Source organism: Poecilia reticulata, linkage group LG3 (assembly GCF_000633615.1).
Source record: "Poecilia reticulata strain Guanapo linkage group LG3, Guppy_female_1.0+MT, whole genome shotgun sequence".
Classification (NCBI taxonomy): domain Eukaryota; kingdom Metazoa; phylum Chordata; class Actinopteri; order Cyprinodontiformes; family Poeciliidae; genus Poecilia; species Poecilia reticulata.
Window position 1 is genome coordinate 20933042 of NC_024333.1, and position 14511 is coordinate 20947552.

Genomic DNA, 14511 nt, shown 5'->3' on the forward strand with positions numbered 1-14511 from the left:
CAGTGTCGTTGAGAGGCTCACCCTGTCCAGCCTGAGCCTCGGGGACCCTCTCTCTGATAATCCTGCAGGCATCATAAACAGCTGTGGAGGGCTCAAACTGCATCGTCTTCACGACGTTGCATTGTCGCACGCAGATTTTGAGCGACAACACCACCATCTTGACCGGCAGTGTGGGCAGGAACTGCAGCTACACCTGGGCATAAAGWAGACAAAGTGGAGCTTTTTAGACAGGCAAACTTACCAACTGGACCAAATGAGACAGACTTTTCAGAGATGCRCCATTATCTAAAAGGTGCTTTCAAAGYTTAATCAACCAAAAAGCTGGATTTCTTATTTTTCTACTAGAAAACGTTGCCTTACTTTATCTGCATACATTTGGGCCATCTACTGAACAGAAGCTCTAACAATGTCCCTCACTTCCACTGTCATAAACAATTAAACTTTATGAAAGTGGAGAAAGTGCTAATTTGTGCACAGAGGCCCCATTGTTATGCTTCATAAGATAAAGGAGCCGACAACAAATTTATCACTTTCAGGAGACGGCCCATCTGGTCCCTGATGGGGACAAAAACACGACTCAATGATTGGAGCTGGTATAAAGCAGCAAACTGTGCAAAGTAACTAGAAAACTGGAGATATTTCTCCTCAGTCTTTTTCCTAATCTGTTGCTTAAACAAAGTTTAAATTGAATTCAATTATTTAGTTAGTAAATTTAGACTTAGCGCTGCTATGATGACAATCTAAATGGAGAAAGGGCAACAAAAGAGGATTGTGCCATCTCCGACAGAGGACATCCTGTGAGACGCCAACGGGAACAGAGAGCCGCTGTGAGACAGGGAGGTCAGAGGTCGGGTCARATCGCGGCTGACGTTCGTATGTGGCCTCTCCTCCRGTCCGTTTATTCGTGACCCTGACCCAGACGCTCGGAATCTGGTTCCTTTGTGAGATCTGTTCACACACAGGAGGGAAGGTGTTCGAGCGGCTGGCCATGTTCGCACGTATCTGCTGCTGCGGCTGACACCGGCACACACAAGCAAGGCATTACTTCAAACCCATTTGGCTCGTTGGCAAAAGATTGAACGATTTACAAGAGTTTAAGAAAGTCATCATTCATAATTCGGTAACTGAAAAAAGTGGAAGCACTTCAGGATTTGAGGAGATGGGAGTTCTTAAATAAATTGTAGCAGGGCCAAAATAAAGGTATCGTGTCTGATTTGAGAGTTCACAAACCAACTGTTRCACACTGTTGAGCTTCAGGCGAAGAGGAGCTTCTCTGTAGCTGCCAACAGCGCCTTCAAGCTGCCAACAATAAAAATTCCCCCCACGACGTCTCTGACGCGCCCTGAACTCTGAAACAGACCTCGTTAGGATGAGCCGGACAAAACAAGCCTTCATATGACGCTCTCTGTACGCATTTTGCCATTTTTATCTTTTAGAGACATAAATAAAATTGTGAAATTTCCCATTCGGACTTCAAGTAAACCCCAACTCTTCGGATTATTTATGTTTACAATAGATTTTACCTCTGGGTGCAGAAGATTTTGCCCGCCACCTTAATGCAAGAATCRACCACTTTTCTATCACATTATTCTAACACCGGTAATAACCATAACTCCTGTGATGATTTAATCTAACTAAACAAATCTCTTCGTAGAAAACACTAGAACATTGACCATGTAAAAACTGTCAGAGGGTAAGTGCAGTTCATCGGCACAAATATTTGTCCTTAATTATTACATATCGTTTCGCCACAAAGCTGAATTGATTTGGCTACTTACTAGCGGCTGAATTGTCTGCCTTCTCCTCTGTATWTTTTTCCTTCTGCAAACAAGCTATAATAGAGTTACATCTATAATTAATTCTCCTTTTCTTTCAGTGTAATAGCTGCAGCATAAGCCAACAGGAGGCAAACAGCTGGAGAACATACAGACACAAAGCAGAATGAAGAGGAGGGTGATAAAGCAGCTAACGGCTTATTGATGCCCCTCAATAGGCTCAGACATAAAACAGCTCATTTACCTGTTAGGTACGTTTCTTTTTTTTTTGAGAATTTCGTCATTGGAAATCCTTTACTGCAAATATCATCTGATCATCCATGTGTGCAAATAAGAAAAGAATAAAACAGACCAACCCGTGTACTGTACGTTTAAGAAATGCCCCACTTGGTTCTACCTATGACTTTCAGTGATGTAAACCAGCTAAATTATTAATAAGTAATTATAGTGAGGAGAYGAATAGATTAACACATTGTGTAGACAACCCAACTCAACAGTAACTCTACATAAGAGTTAGGTAAATCCAACAACCATCAGAGGTGAAAAGGATCATTACAATTTTAGCTGACAGTAAACAGCATTACAGCTATAATATGTCAAAATTACTTTACATTCRGTCTTAAAATGTTAAGTTTGACTGACTTCCCTTTGCTGATGCATGAAGGAAAGATGTCAGACTGATGGAAAGGACAACAGGTTTCCAGATCAACTAAATCTATRAAGCTTTGGTTTCTTCATTTACATTCAACCTAGTGATAGAAGTGCAGTACAGCGAGCCATAGGAAGTTAGAAAAGTAGCAGCTCACCTCATAAGCCATTTTCTAACTATATACAGTTTTATTTGTGTTCTTATTTTATAGTGATTATGATATACTGATTATGATCTTAGTTTTAAGCATCTAATCAGTCTTTTAGAATCTATGCATTTTAGAACATGTATGTCAACTTTATGCATTTAATGAATAAGGTTTTTTGTTTCACCTGTGGCTTCCCTGTCAAAGCAGATCAAGCAATCAATTTCAATCACTGATCAATCAATAATAGTGACGGTGATCATTTCACTAGTTTATGTTATTGCTGTTCCTTTGAAATTAGCGATTAGCCACTATTATAAACGTTCCCCCCAGTGATGTGATGACTTCTGCTYGTCTTTACGGGATTACATGGCAGAAATAAAACCACATGCTTTAGAATCCAGCTAGAGAAATGTACACTGAAAATGAAAGACGTTATTTGTTGTGAAAAATATTACATCTGAATTTCCCTAYTGCCCCCTGGAAATGTTGCCTCTACGTGCTAAAATATACATTTCATGTTGATTTAAATCTAAATCGATTCTAAAAACAATCCGGAGTCCAGCAAGCGAATTAAACATTTGTAGTATCCACAGAGCAGTTTGAAAGGAGGATCTACATTTCTGGTATCAACTGAAATAAGCATAGTATTTACACATTAATGGCAGGATTTTTAGAGTAATTTCAGAAGTAGGTAAATCTAGCAACCATTTTATATTAAAAAAGGAGGGGGGCAGTCAAAACAATAAATGAAATTGGTTCAAATATAATCCTCTTAAGCTTTAGGCTCAATGTGGAAATTGGTTATGTTACACACCATGCTTTATTTATTCTTCCCTTAAACCAATCTGAAGCTCTAGATGTGATTCCTTAGCAAATAACACTTTACTTCACCGCATACAAATATGTTTACAACAACGCCTGGTTTGTCTCACAGTCAAACATGACCGATAAGACATTAAGCTTTCATCCATTTTTTCGCCTTTCTTGATATTTTCTACTCCTGGATCCGAGGGTTGATTGAGCAAAAGAAGCTCCAATAAAGCCATTACAAAAACAATTGAAAGCAAATCTGTCCCYTGCGCATCAAGACAAAGCAAAGTCTTCATCAAAAGCAGATTACCACTAAAGCATCTTATCATTGATTTTTCCTTCCTTGTGATAAGACATTTTCTAAGATCAAATGTTGTTCCAAATCCCCCCCAAAAACTAAGCCAGCTAAAGACAACTCATTAGGTGGCTAAAACATTGACAAATTCATTCTGTGACCATCCCTGGAGGAGGCAGCGCTATTAAACTTTGAGATTAATCTCTAAAAGATGTAAAAGAAATAAAAAAAACAAGGCTTTATGATGCAATTGACTAAATTGTTGGCAATTTGTGGCCCTAAAGAAAAAGTCGAGGGCATCAAAGACAAAGTTTTTTCATGCGGAAAGTACAACACAAATGTTGCTGCCCGTTACCAGCAATCAGTGGGMGAAAGGTGGCGTTCAGGGTAGAGAAGCTACCAGACCCGAAACGGATACATTTACAAACTCACATCCAGGAACCTTCTCCTTATAAACACAGCGCTGACGTCCCCCTCCAGCAGCTGCACACAATTTGCAGTTTACAACATCAGGCCTCCATTTTGGTGAACAAACTTAAAAACCTCAACAACAGTGATAAGCTTGTGTAAACCTCCACCTTAAACCTAAGCTGGAAGTAATGACATTTTTCTCAACACACACACACACAAACAACCATGAGACACATCAACTTTAAACCAGCTATGCATGCTACACTCCCATATTGTAATGCAAAAGCACAAGGTTTCCTTCCCTCTACCAGATTTATATTCAACTCCACCAGCTATGCCGCCTCTTCTTTCATCTGCATCAGACCAACATAGCAAACAGAAACGCGCTCCACTGACATTTTTTTCCTTCTGCTCTGGAGCTGGGATTCCCAGAGCACTTAAAACTGCCTTTTGTATGCATTTATGTCTGAACTAAAGCGAGGATTATTTCTGATGAAAACACCATCACACGTGAATAAAATCACTCTCTTACAATGAGATCAACAAGTTGAGTCAACAGCCTGACTCAAATACAAAGGTATACAGGGTAACAAAATGTCTAGAGAGGTGCAGTAAGGTCATTGAAAGAGCCTGGCAGCTCTGTGCTTGTGTCAAAGACTTGAAATATGCTTTTAGACGTCAGGCTTTTACCAAAATCAAATCAAAATCCAAATGCATCTAAAATAAAACCTGCATCTAAGCAGTCATTTGCAATTATATTTAACCCAGTGGTACTGTGAAGATGTCTAAGCTTCAAAATATTGTGCAGCACTATGTGACCATCACTGACCAAGCAACCAATTTAAGACTATGCTAATTAAAGTGGAAATGGTTATTTCAAAATAGATAGAACTGCAAATGTAGATATGCTCGAAGTGCATTATGAGTATTAAATGAGTCTCTATACAACTTTATGTTGAAGACACGGAATTAAAATCTTTGTGCCAAGTAGCATATAGCTCAAACTCCAGACCTCCAGGGCGCCTGTCCTGTAACTTGTAGATGTCTCTCTGCTTCAGTACACCAGGCTCCAATATTAGCTCATTAGAAGAGCTCTGTAGAGCTTGATTGGAGGCAGTTTTGCAACTTATTTTAAGTGTCTAAAACAAGGGACACATCTAAAACTTACAAGATTTTGGCCATCGAGGATTGCAGTTTGAGACCACTGGGGTCTAGTTATGCCTCAAGTTCCTTTGGTTTGTCAAACTTAATACCAATTAACTTTGTTTTTATTACTTGGGAGTAAAAGCTGRAACTAAAGTTAACATTTTGTTCCAGTTACTGACAAAACAAGTGAAGAACATTTGTATCGATTTGATCTTCCGCCGGGCTCTGAAGGTGCGTTTTTAGCCTTGTATCACATGTACCCAACACAAAACGTGAGGAGATACTTCTGCCCGATACATTGTGGTAGAGAAGAAAGGTAATACTGCAAAAGTATACAATTCAACAGTTGTTCAGAGCTCACATAGAAACCTGAATGTTATTATAAAGGAGTCAAGTATTTTTTATAAGATTAGCAATACTTCAAAAATACATTTACKTACAGAACAGAAATCCATCCATAATAATCTGAATTTGAATTAAATCTGACCTRAAATAAGAAATAATCTAACTGAGTTCACATATCACTATTACACGCTGCTTTTTGTACTGAGAGTCTTTGGTTATTGAATAAGCAACTTAGTCTAATTTAAATAACTTTGGTCTATTTTCAGGAACACCGTCCCAATTTTGGTAAGTTTTTCAATAACCTCACAGCATCTCCATCACAGGATCTAGCAGAGTCGCCTGTAGGACAAAGAGTCTGTGGAGAATGACAAAGATATATCACCTAAAATTGTAAATCTATATGTAAATGCATGATTTTATGAGACCAATCATAACAGTATTGATCCAAACCCAAAGGACATACAATGGCTGCATCTGATATCATTACTTCATAGCTAAAAGAAATCAAACTGAAACAATTATTCACTTATTACCTTAAAGTTGGACCATACTTTCTATATCTTTCTGCAGGTGTTTCAAACAGACTCAACTCTACACATTTGCTATCCAATCCAATCCAACTTTATTTATAAAGCACTTTAAAACAACCACAGCTGTACAGTAAAACACAACGTAACAATAAAAAAATAAAGAAAGAAAGAACTAAAAAAAAACTCTTACAGTTTAAAAACGAAAACATACAATTTAAAACTAGATCCCACTGGTGTCGTCTTAAATGGATTTTAAGACGAACTTTAAAAGCGGACAGTGAAGGGGCCWCTCTGACCTGCAAAGGCAGGTCAGGGAGGCTATGCAACAATTGGAAAGAAAGAATTACAATAAATGAGCTGCTGGGCCACTTGATGGCAGAGTAATTAGGGCGGAAATCACATGGCCTTAAATTGCATCAAGCACCGGGTCTTCAGTTCGATTTGCTGCCAGAGAGACATTTACTGCATGTCACGTCTCTGCAATCTTTCCCATATTTCCTGTCTGCAGTGACTGCTCCCATCTGATCAATGGCAATAAATATGCCAGAAAAAAAGATGGGCTTATAAAATATGATGCACTTGAGCAGATTACATTACCTGGGAGTATATAAACTACAGCTACTGTCACCAAGCACACAAGAAAAAGTATATATCTCCACTAAAACTTAATGGAGAGAGTTCAACTTGAAAATACAAGATTCAAGATCCAATTATGTGGTTTTTTAAGGGGCAGTATTGTGCGTTTTCCAGGTACATAGTGCTATTTTATAGCACAACCAAGTGATATGAGTGATATGACTTCAGTTGTAAATTCTGTATATCAAATATGACTTAAAAAATTAGACTTTGTGATTTAATGGCCTAAAAATGGGCCTGTGTCTGTTAATTCACTGAGAAGTAGCTGGCATAATGAGCTCAGCTGGTGTGTAGTTCTACCAGGTGTTTGTTAATTGTTACTAGCTAGGCTGAAGGAGCCGAGTCATGTGAGGAAGAAGGAGGAGCTGCGTCTCGAAGGCGGTGCTTGGTCCACCCAGCCATTTTGCACAGCTGAATGATTTCCACAGGAGGTTAAAGGATTTGTGACACATGAATGAAAGAGTCAGAGCAACGYTCCAGGTATGTTTTTGACGAGGGGACAACATAACATCATACTGCCCCTTCAATGCACATATTGTATAAATATACACCTTTCTGAAAGTGTTTGTGATGATATTAGTCAATGTTTTTGTGTTGGCCCATCGTTCTTCACTAGAAGCGAGTGATCACTTCTAGTTTGAAGCGATCACTCACCTGGTTGCCATTTGCCCCTAAAGTAATTCCACCTCCGTATTGCCTTCTTTCTCTATTTTGCAAGAGATTTTGACTGTAAGACGAAAGATAGTTTCTCTGAATCTTTGGCTTTGCGACAAGCTCTGACTGCCATTTGTGCTCATGTTTTGAACACCAGTTCAAAGTATTCATCCTTTTTTTATAAGTCTCTGAATGAAAATTGCTGAAGGCGTCCCCTTCTGAGCTTAGAGGCCCCAATCTGGGAAATCTTTTATTCTCACTTACCTCTAAACGAGCATTCGTATAATTCCACGAGTGGAGTAAGAGCCTAGGCTTGAGGGTTTCATACTTGGATGGGGTCTTTTTTGGCATACGATATCAAAACTCAAGATGAGGGCTTTTTGTACTAGTGGTGGAGGCAAAAAAATAAAAATAAAATATGAGGTCCAATCTGGGAGCCAAGTGTTACTTCTACAACTTGAGATTATTCAGGTGTACAATTCAACTGAAACCATGAGCTGCAACATTCAAAACCTTACTAATGTAATTATCTTCAACAACTACCACTGTGTAATTATAGATGCATTTTTTTCTATGTATATTTTTGTCAAGTCAAGACATTTCAGTGGGTTTTTTCAAGCCCACAAGAGAGTCAGGCTTTAAGGAAGTAACAGGAAGACGGAACCGAGTACAGCACAATTGTGATGTTGTCGCTTCATCATTTTTTGCCATCTGTCAYGGACATTTCTGAAAATCTTAAAGCAGGGATCTAAATTCTCTACTTAACACAGAAACTGATGTGTATGACTTCTAACCATGACAGATGAATAATCTGTAATCATGTTTTGTTAGATTTAAAAAAAATAATTTTTTWAAAAAGTTMAACTGTATCCTACAGTGCTTGCTCTCTGATTACCATGGTGTGTACTGTTGTCTCATTTACAAATATAAATATTTAAAGCTCACTCACCGCAAGAAACCTAGAAAGCTTTTCTTGGATCTCTTCATATTGTAGTTATTGTAGTATAATCAGAGAGCTTTTAAAAAAAACCTGAGCTCTAATTTGACCAGAAAATTATGATCAGTATCATTGTCAATCTTTCTTGAGAGAAAAATAAACTTTTTATCCTAATATCTGGCCATTCATGGCCATTTTGAGCCAACYTGTTGTTGTTGGTCCAACAACAACAGGTTGGAGAACTTGTTGAATAACTTGTTGTTGGTCCAACAACTTGTTGTTGGTCCAGCCTATTTTTATTTTTGGAGATTATTTAGTGCAAACAATATTTGCTGAACCTGTACACACAACACCAATTTTGGAGGGCAGTTTCAGAGGATAAAAAAAATTTGTCAGAAGAAATATCCATAACACCCAGATGACATATCAGCTTCCTGCTGGGACTGTCAAAATTAATTCACGATAACAGCAAATCTTTTAAAAGTAAAACACACTCCCTCCAAATTTTATAAACCACACAAAGAGAATTCATAATTTATGGTTTTGCTCTGTGTTGCAACATTTACAACCTTCAGGTGTGGCACGACTGGGGTCTTTGAATCCATAACTGAGACCTGCAGCCCTCAGGACAAACCGAGGGTCAGTTCAGGACAGACTGTTCACTTCTTCCCCGGGTTCATCACCATAGTAACATACTGTATACCGGAAACCTTGTCCTCCAGGACAAGTTAGTTTGTTACTTGTTAAAAATARCATTCTGTTTCTTCTATCCAAACACTGTAACATTACAGAGTCTGTACGTTTGCAACCTGTTGGACTGAGTTTTTTTTATTTTTGGAGATTATTTAGTGGAAACAATATTTGCTGAACCTGTACACACAACACCAATTTTTCACAGATGGAAAAAAAACGAGTCAGAAGAAAGYAGGGTACATTTAGTCATGGTGTGCACATAAGTTTCATTTAAGGAAAACRCTCAGCCAAAGAGGCAGACAAAGGGTTCAGGAGATAAAAGGAAAATGAGACTGAGCATTGGAACATGCAGCTTTTGTTCAGCAGATCAATGAAGCAGTGCGGAGCCCAGTGGGAATGCCCAGGCCCTATGACAGTAACATGGCCTTTAATCCAATAATAAAACATCACACAATTCAAAAAAGATAAACCACAGAGCATGGTGGTAGCCTCGAAGCAAAAATGACCAGACACAGTTATTAATCCTTCCGATTACTGATTCCAACCAGAAACCTTTGAAGTCAAAAGTTTACCAATTYGTTCTTAAAATCAGGAGTACTTAGTCTTACTTGGTAAGATGTRATATCACGTAACCACAATTCAGTCATGTCATATGGCAATGGCATTTCCTCTTTTACAGATTTCTGCTGGYGTCAAAAAGAAGCTAGTGCTGTGATGGCATTTTCAAAATACATTTTCAGAGGCTGGGATTCATGATTAAAGACTCAAAAAAGAAAATGTCAAATAAGAAATCACTGCCTATAAAATCTCAGAAGCAAAGGGGAAAAAAATTATGTGAAGTTCATTATAATAGATAGATAATTCCTGGAGCCTGATGTGTTTTATGGCATTTATTTGATGTGCATTGCTGCTGAATAATGAGCTTGTAAAATTGACCAGGTTGMTAAGGTTCAAAACCTTTATCACATCTGTGTTTAACAGATTTTTRTGAGAATCTGTAATGATTTAAACGTTAAAGATTATTCTGAAGCAGCATCAGTTCATATCTTACAGAAGTTTACTTTTAAACAGTCATTGATATGTATTTATACAACTTTTTTTTYCCCAAAATGACTTTTCTTAAGCTTTTAGCAACATGTACTGTAATTAATGATACACTGTTCAGAAAACAGTGCATCATTAACCCATTTAGTCTGATGTTTACTAGAACAGCCTGAGATATACAAACCCAAACTTAATTAACTCTGGACAGTAATTCCAATATTAAAAGAGAAAAAAGATTGTATCGTTCATACTCATTAATACATTCAAATGAACAACTCCCACTGTTTTTTGTTCTTTCAATACGCCAGTCAAAAGCATGTGTGTTGATGCACTTCAAAGAAKTTTAGAGGCGTATGCAGACACGGAGGTGGTTTTCAAGTTCTTCCGTTTCCGTTGGAATCAGAAATGCTACCTTCTTCAAGGAACCTGCAGGACTTTTTTTTTCTTTTTTGTTATAACAAAAATCAATAGAAATATAAACTGGAAATCAATATCAGCCAGGAAAAATATATCAGGCGTGTCTCTAATTATACAGCTTCATTGAACATATTGAACACATTGGCCGAAGATATATGTAGCTCTGCTGTAAGGGATTTAGGAGTTCAATATTTTTTCTGGACAAATTCTTGTCATCAATATTGCATTGAGAGTATAGYTCAATTGTGCAGYTGACAAGTTGTTGGCCTCCTCTGTTGCTCCTAGCGCYTACTGGCTTTTCATAAGGCCAAATATATATTTAATGTGCGTTTTCTCAAGTCCCCCTACAGCCTCACACGTAGTCATAATGCTACAGGTCAAAGGTAATATTCCACGATGAATCACAACCGTTAACATGTAGAGCCAGAACAAGCAAAACATCTCTCTTAATAACCTGGGCTGTTGATAACTATGATTGCATCTGTTGATTTAGCTTTCATCGTACTCATGCAGTGCAAACAAAGCATTCAATACTCTGGCTGCTCACTGGGAAAATATGAAATGAATCTAAAGCACACAGTCTTAGTCACACAAGACCAATCCGGCACGGTTCAGAGTGAGGTCACCACTATTCGGCACACTTTGTGTGGCGGCGGTGGAGGAGGAGACTGTGGGGAATACAGGGAGGATGAGGAACAGAGGAAGGTSCGACACCAAACTCCTGCTTAGGAGCCTCAATCTGGACACAGGCTGAAGTAGGGACAATTTTKWATGTAATCACCATCGTATTCCTGTTCAATAACTTGACCACTAAATAAGATTCCCTCCTCACCCTGGGTTTTTACTGCACCACTAAGTTTAAAWGATCATTACACGGCACAGTCAGGTAGGATGAATTTATAGCTTYGCAGGCAAAGACCTGACATGGAACAAAGAAAGAAAGACATTTTGCATAATTATTAGCRTGGCCAGAGGAGTCAGGTAACAGGCTGAGTAGCAGGAAAGTCTTTGGTCCACATGTGCATCTTTTGCATATGCACAATTTGTATGCTATGCATTTATACTTGTTTGAATGGGAAAGACAGCGGCAGGCAGGTGATACACCTCTGTCAACAGCAACTYCAATGCAAGTGTCTGGTTTCATGCAGGGAGCCAAACAGTCCCACTAGTCCACTGCAAAGCCTGTTGACGGTGCCCAGTTCCAGATAATATATATTCTTACATTAACATGGGGATATATTAACCCCTGCTTTTTTTTTTTTAATTTATTTTTTTTAGTTTCAGTATGAATAAAACTAAGGCCAGAACTGCTGGAGAAGATTAATTAAAAGTGGATGATTAAATGTCTCGACTCCATTAAATATAACAACTATGTAAAAGCCCACAATTCTTGTTAATCTTGCAACACAGYAGCCACTTAGTCCCACATTATTGCCCCCTTGAAGGCTGTAGTTTTCTGCAAAACATAGAATCAGTCTGTACCTTCTTTTTAGCAACTAAATGATGTCTTCAGCCACGGATCACCATGGTAACACACTCTGGTTGTAACCTGACTAATATCTGGGGTTTTTCACAAGGACAGCCAAACGAGAAAACAATAGTGATCAAAAGGTGTCTGCCGCTGCATTTATTAATGGATTAAAATGTCAAATTACACAAGATTTGCAGGAGTCATCTGTGGRATGATCTTAGCTGCATTCAGCCCACAAACCCAGGTTATAGATCAATCCCTGCACTTGAGACAGAGTGACGGCCCAGGTCTTACTAATCATTCTGATATATCTGACAGCTTTGTACATGCACAGATCCTGATGACTCAACTAGACAATTAAAAGGAATCAATGACAAGTAAAATATCAGAAACAACTCWAGGTGATAGCAGCTTAGAAAACAGAACGGCAACAAAGTTGAATTTTTATTAGGGAATTTTCCCAACACATAAAATTAACATCATCACCTCAGTTCAATCTCCCTGCTCTACACTGGTTATTAAGTGCTGCCTCTGGCAAAGAGACTGTCAAAACATGATGTTATCTGTGCAGCTATATCACCACAGGACGCGTGAGTACACACACACACACACACRCACRCACACACACACGCGCACACACACAGTGCTTGGGGACAAACACTTTCCAAGTGCAAACCTTCAACCAGCTCCAAGAGCTTAGTCATTCACACAAATATCACTTCCTGGAATAAGCAGCCAAACCTATACACAACCAATCAGAAAAGAGGGTGTAAGTCGAGGAACCTTTCTTAAAATACATGAATGAAATAATAGTTCAGTACAAAAATAAGCTGCACAAACCAACCAAATGATTTCTGTGGTTATGCTGTTCCATGAATGAATGTAGAAACCAGCAAATATAAGTGAATTCACAGAGTTTGATTCTGAATTGATGCTGAAAGTTTGTCCATCACACAACAGTATAGATGTCCTGTGTTTCAATAGCATATGGAAAAACTTTGATCCGTTAATTCAGGAATTAAATGTCCTTACACTCATATTTTGCAAAAACTAAATGCCTTATTTAGCAAATTTCGAAAAACTAGGCATCTCAATTTGTTTCTAAATGAAGCATAGAAATCTGAATTCCCCAAAAAGCAGTGAAACTATTTTTGATGTTTTCGTCAATAGCTCAAATAAGAACAGTTGGACAAAAACTTGAATTGTGTTGTGGCAAACAAAAAATACAGGCAATGGACCAAGAAAAAGTCTTTCAATTTTTCATATTATTYAAGCATAGAAAACAACAATTTTCATACTTTTCAAGACTACATAGAAACCCTGGAAATAATGCTTCAAAGTCACCTTTATATGCATTTAAATAAAGTTAAATCAAGTAAAATTTGATTTCCAAATAAGGTTGCTTACCACTGATGTTTGGGCAACTGTTTCAGTTTAGAGATACAACATACGCCCTATATAGACAGTACWGCTAGAAAGTTTACATCAGTTCTGCACAAACACGTAAAGATGGAGCATTTCCTCCCCTCGGCATTCCAAATGTTTGAAGTGCAGAAAAGCTGGATACATTTTCTCCTTATTTTAGAAAATTAGCATTCAGACTGTTTATGTACCACTGAACTTTCTGCCCAATATACAGCCAGTTCATAAAGTGCAAAAAAATCAATGTCAAATGCTGTTGAAGAAAATGCTAAATTAAACCCACATAAAATTTAGAAATACCAACATACATGAGACAAAATATGGCAGAATCTTCTTACTGCAATTTGCAGCATAAGAAAAAAAAAAGGTTTCACTCAGGTGTCCCTCAGATTATTCAGCCATTTTATAGACATCCAGATACACACTCGCAGATGATGTATAAAAAGATAAGTGTGTCATCTAAAAAGCTTTCACGTATTCAGCCGTAGTTTTACCTGAAGCTTCAGGGAACTTTCTGAACTCTTTATTGCAGGGCCATGTAACACCCATCCATCACAGAGATGTAAGAAACATTAGACAAGACGCAGAMCACCCAGACAATGAGATCTAACACAAACATATCTCTAAGAGTGTGTCAGCGATCATTTGTTGGAAAGACCCAGCAGAGAAGAAGAGATCTCTGTTCACTTGTATTCTGAATAACCTGTTATTCCACAAAGCTTCAYTCCATCTCAAAATGAATTAGGTTTGGATAAATTAAGCAATTCTCATCAAACAGTGGCATAGAGGAAGAGAGAAAGACAGTTAATGGACCAAGAAAATATTTTTGTAATGTTCATTCCCCCCCCTTTTCAGCTTATGATCCYATTTAGTTGAACACTGAAAATGCATTTCTGACTTGGGTGAAAGAGATGTCTTTCGTTAATGTCCTACATAGTTTGATAGTTATGCCTCATCATATTAGAAAACATCTCCCTTTGGAGATTTTCTGRGCACATTTCACTGAGAGGAGACCCTGACAGGATCCAGCACTCGATGGAGGGGCTTCATATCCCATCTCTCCTGGGAACGCCTTGGAATGACCTGGATGATTTTGGTAGGACGAGGGACCACCAGGGTTCCCACATG

General features: G+C 38.2%; 1 protein-coding gene across 1 annotated transcript in view; it reads right to left on the reverse strand.

Annotated features, from left to right (window-relative positions):
- Positions 1-14511, reverse strand: part of LOC103462596 (talin-2-like) — a 61105-nt gene that overhangs the window by 43006 nt on the left and 3588 nt on the right. Inside the window, exon 2 of the mRNA XM_017303869.1 lies at positions 22-193. Within this exon, the coding sequence (XP_017159358.1) occupies positions 22-157 (136 nt within the window). The 5' untranslated portion in view covers positions 158-193. The remainder of the gene's footprint in view (positions 1-21; positions 194-14511) is intronic.